The 5,000-nt window shown below is 46.2% G+C and overlaps 1 protein-coding gene across 2 annotated transcripts in view; it reads right to left on the bottom strand.

Moving 5' to 3' along the window:
• Window positions 1-5,000, bottom strand: part of fxr2 (FMR1 autosomal homolog 2) — a 26,006-nt gene that overhangs the window by 12,979 nt on the left and 8,027 nt on the right. For both annotated transcript variants that reach the window (XM_084463341.1, XM_084463342.1), the window contains exons 5-7: window positions 3,792-3,940; window positions 1,015-1,108; window positions 744-860 (exon numbers count right to left, since the gene is read on the bottom strand). In XM_084463341.1, coding sequence (XP_084319467.1) covers window positions 744-860; window positions 1,015-1,108; window positions 3,792-3,940 — 360 coding nt within the window. The remainder of the gene's footprint in view (window positions 1-743; window positions 861-1,014; window positions 1,109-3,791; window positions 3,941-5,000) is intronic.

Here is a 5,000-nt window from a genome sequence, read left to right as displayed (position 1 = left end):
GTGTGTAAGAGAGAGAGAATAGAGATAGTTGGTAATGGTATGAGTGGATAGGTGTGTGTGTGTGAGAGAGAGAATAGAGATAGTTGGTAATGGTATGAGTGGATAGGTGTGTGTGTGTGTAAGAGAGAATAGAGATAGTTGGTAATGGTATGAGTGGATAGGTGTGTGTGCGTGTGTAAGAGAGAATAGAGATAGTTGGTAATGGTATGAGTGGATAGGTGTGTGTGTGTAAGAGAGAATAGAGATAGTTGGTAATGGTATGAGTGGATAGGTGTGTGTGTGTGTGAGAGAGAAGAGATAGTTGGTAATGGTATGAGTGGATAGGTGTGTGTGTGTGAGAGAGAGAATAGAGATAGTTGGTAATGGTATGAGTGGATAGGTGTGTGTGTGAGAGAGAATAGAGATAGTTGGTAATGGTATGAGTGGATAGGTGTGTGTGTGAGAGAGAATAGAGATAGTTGGTAATGGTATGAGTGGATAGGTGTGTGTGTGAGAGAGAATAGAGATAGTTGGTAATGGTATGAGTGGATAGGTGTGTGTGTGTGAGAGAGAGAATAGAGATAGTTGGTAATGGTATGAGTGGATAGGTGTGTGTGCGTGTGTAAGAGAGAGAATAGAGATAGTTGGTAACATGGGGTTAGGGTTAGGTAGGGTAATGGTATGAGTGGATGGGTGTGTGTGTGTGAGAGAGAGAATAGAGATAGTTGGTAATGGTATGCGTGGATGGGTGTGTGTGTATCTACCTCCAGATGCTTGGTAGCTTCTTCGTTGCGGGACATGAGCATAAGCTTGGTACGGATGCTGCGAAAGTGCATGTCACTCAGGAGAGAGGCACGCTTGACTGTGGTTTCGTTTGTTGACTAGAGTGAGAGAGAGAGAGAGAGAGCGATGAGAAAGAGAGCGAGAAAGAGAGAGAGCGAGAGCGACGAGAAAGAGAGCGAGAAAGAGAGAGAGAAAGTCAGTATGAGAGCTAAACCAGCAGACGGTAATATCTGAGCAGAGTGTTGGACCCACCAGGACTATGAGCTCATGTGAGGCCGCGCTGTAAAAGATGCAGTTGGCTCCGATGGCTTTCCTGAAGTCTTTGTGGATATTGTCGTTGGCGCAGCTGTTGACGACAAACAATTCACAGGGAGAGAGAGAGAGTCAGCCTGGTTGGTGTTAGGGTCATCAGGGCTACTGGGCAGGTGTTAGGGTCATCAGGGCTACTGGGCAGGTGTTAGGGTCATCAGGGCTACTGGGCAGGTGTTAGGGTCATCAGGGCTACTGGGCAGGTGTTAGGGTCATCAGGGCTACTGGGCAGGTGTTAGGGTCATCAGGGCTACTGGGCAGGTGTTAAGGCCTTTGCACATTGAGTCAGTTTTTTTGTATGCATTTTTTGTATCCGTTATCCGATAAAAAAAAACGTTACGCACAGCAACCTTGCACAGAGTCCGATGCGTTTATTTGTTGGGAAAATTCCAAACTTCTACGAAATTCGCAATAGCCTATGAGAGAGTGGAAAATTGAGTCGTCAAGCAGTGAGGATGATTTTGTGGTCCTGTCACTTCTTGAAAAGAAAGAGAATATTGGGTCCATCCACTCCTGAGATCACGTGAAGAGCAAGGAGAGTTCCACCTATTGATCAAGGAGCTGCGGGATTATCCCGATCGTTTCCAGGTGTACTTCAGGATGTCACTGGTCCAGTTCGATAGGCTTCTAGCTATACTCAGTATAATACTGGAACCACTCATCAAAAAGACCACCAATTTCCACGATCCAGTTGATCCTGAACAGTGGCTGGCAGTTTGTCTAAGGTAGGGACACACCTCAATAATTTAATTGGAAATTCAAATTGTGCACACCTGAGGTGATTAGCGTTTAGAGAAATTTGAGTGGAACATTGACAAGTGCGCAGGTTTTAAGAACTTTAGACAGATTTGATAGAAGCATAGCGTTGATTGACGGGTGGGTGTCATGAGATTATTGGCCTAAAATCTAAGGTACCTGTTGTCGTCATTGCACGTGACCTACCGTTTTCCAGGAAGTAAGAAATTATATACTTTGATATAAGATTACAACAAAAATAGAATTTTATTTATTTATTTTTTGGCATACATCGTTGAATAGGTGAACACTATGACCACTTATGTGAACCAAAATTAGACGGAATGCTTTTTTCATTTCAGTGCGACTTTAACGCAACACATTGCTTGCTAGCGCGATTCCTTGGCGAAGATTTCAAATATTTGGCTTCACATTTTTTATGGTATTTATTAGCTGATTAGCCTTTGCATAAATAATGAAAGAAAGAGAAAAGAAAAATCAAATAACTGCATGTTTTAATTATATATTTCACCCACTCCAGGGAATTTGTTTATTATGAGCAATTAGCTGATCAATAGCCTAGGCCTACTCTTATACATAACCATGCTAAACGCTAAAGTCTTCTCTCTCAGTTTAGCCCCAACGTTAAAGAACGACAGTCCTCGTAGTTTGTACGAATGGACTCGCCGTATTTAACCACTAGTAGACAGCACATGCGCACTGCAAATCGGGTAGATGCTGCAAATCAGCTAGTGACAGCCGTCCATGTGTTTTTCTGGGTATGGTTCTATAGCGCCGTCCATGTGTTTTTCTGGGTATGGTTCTATAGTGCCGTCCCTGTGTTTTTCTGGGTATGGTTCTATAGTGCCGTCCCTGTGTTTTTCTGGGTATGGTTCTATAGTGCCGTCCCTGTGTTTTTCTGGGTATGGTTCTATAGCGCCGTCCCTGTGTTTTTCTGGGTATGGTTCTATAGCGCCGCCCATGTGTTTTTCTGGGTATGGTTCTATAGCGCCGTCCATGTGTTTTTCTGGGTATGGTTCTATAGTGCCGTCCCTGTGTTTTTCTGGGTATGGTTCTATAGTGCCGTCCATGTGTTTTTCTGGGTATGGTTCTATAGTGCCGTCCATGTGTTTTTCTGGGTATGGTTCTATAGCGCCGTCCATGTGTTTTTCTGGGTATGGTTCTATAGCACCGTCCATGTGTTTTTCTGGGTATGGTTCTATAGCGCCGTCCCTGTGTTTTTCTGGGTATGGTTCTATAGCGCCGTCCCTGTGTTTTTCTGGGTATGGTTCTATAGTGCCGTCCCTGTGTTTTTCTGGGTATGGTTCTATAGTGCCGTCCCTGTGTTTTTCTGGGTATGGTTCTATAGTGCCGTCCATGTGTTTTTCTGGGTATGGTTCTATAGTGCCGTCCCTGTGTTTTTCTGGGTATGGTTCTATAGTGCCGTCCCTGTGTTTTTCTGGGTATGGTTCTATAGCGCCGCCCATGTGTTTTTCTGGGATGGTTCTATAGTGCCGTCCCTGTGTTTTTCTGGGTATGGTTCTATAGCGCCGCCCATGTGTTTTTCTGGGTATGGTTCTATAGTGCCGTCCCTGTGTTTTTCTGGGTATGGTTCTATAGCGCCGTCCATGTGTTTTTCTGGGTATGGTTCTATAGTGCCGTCCCTGTGTTTTTCTGGGTATGGTTCTATAGCGCCGTCCATGTGTTTTTCTGGGTATGGTTCTATAGCGCCGTCCCTGTGTTTTTCTGGGTATGGTTCTATAGTGCCGTCCCTGTGTTTTTCTGGGTATGGTTCTATAGCGCCGTCCATGTGTTTTTCTGGGTATGGTTCTATAGCGCCGTCCCTGTGTTTTTCTGGGTATGGTTCTATAGTGCCGTCCCTGTGTTTTTCTGGGTATGGTTCTATAGCGCCGCCCATGTGTTTTTCTGGGTATGGTTCTATTGCGCCGCCCCTGTGGCGAGGTCAGTGCGGTGCAGCCACTCACATGTCCCGCAGGTCCTCGGGGACGGCGATGGGGACTTTGTGGAAGGAGCTTCGGGAGGAGGGGCTGTTGGGGTTGACGGGCCGGATACGCTCCGACGTGACGATCTCGTTGTACGTGGCGTCGCAGGCGGCGTACTCGATCACGTAGAACTGAGGGGTTGAACACAGGAGACGCACGCTCTCAGAGATACAGGAGACGCACACTCTCAGAGATACAGGAGACGCACGCTCTCAGAGATACAGAAACAGAGGTGTTTAACGGCAGGCTGGAATTACACTCCTTCCTAGTGCAACTTAAATTACCAAAAATGTTTGGGTAAAAAAAAAAAAAAGAGAAAAGAAGTAGGAACAATGTATTGTTAGGCAGCAACCTGGATGGGTTGATCGAGGGGCAAAGCAGGCAACCAAACCAAAATAAATCAAACGACTCCACAGGCAGAAGTGCTCATTCACTAGTCACACAGGAGACTGATGGGGTTCCCCCCCCAAAGTTAGGGCTAACCCTTCGCTTTAAAATGAATGCAACTACGCCTTCATGCATTTGATAAATGAGGCAATTCTCCATTTCCCAGTGCCGTGACAGGGTTAGGGTTAACCCTAACCCAGGGAGCAGAGAGAGAGAGAGAGAGAGAGAGAGAGAGAGAGAGTGTAACAATGAGAAAGGGAGCGAGAGAGAGAAAGAGAAAGAGTGGTGAGAGATATGGAACACACCATGCTCAAAGTGCAGAATTAAAACCATCAGTCAACACTAGACATTCCTCCAGCTCTTATCACTGAACCAAACTCAGCAAGCGGCAGTGAGGCCTGTAAACGCCACTGACCCAGTCATCCACCTGGTCTCACACAGGCGTACACACAGGGACACACTCGCACAGATACACACTCACAGAGACAGACGCATGCATGCGCACATGCAAACACACAGGCTTCATATGACAGTGGGTGGGATCCTGCCCTAGGCCTGCTCCAGCCCAACTAACCTGCATTACAGACAGACTGGCTGGCTTGACTCAGGGAGAGTGTGTGTGTGTGTGTGTGCATGATGCATCACATCATGCACCTTACATCGAAGGGAAGGAAATGGCTTGTAAAAATTCAAAATGATTGCCATGAATGGTAGGGGTGGGGGGATAGAGAGAAAAACTCCAAACTGTAGTTTGGGACCGACACGTGAACTCTCCTGCTCAAGTACAGGGATTGCACTCTTCCC

The sequence above is a fragment of the Borostomias antarcticus genome (assembly GCF_949987555.1).
Source record: "Borostomias antarcticus genome assembly, contig: scaffold_121, whole genome shotgun sequence".
NCBI lineage: Eukaryota > Metazoa > Chordata > Actinopteri > Stomiiformes > Stomiidae > Borostomias > Borostomias antarcticus.
This window is presented reverse-complemented; position numbering and strand designations above follow the sequence as displayed.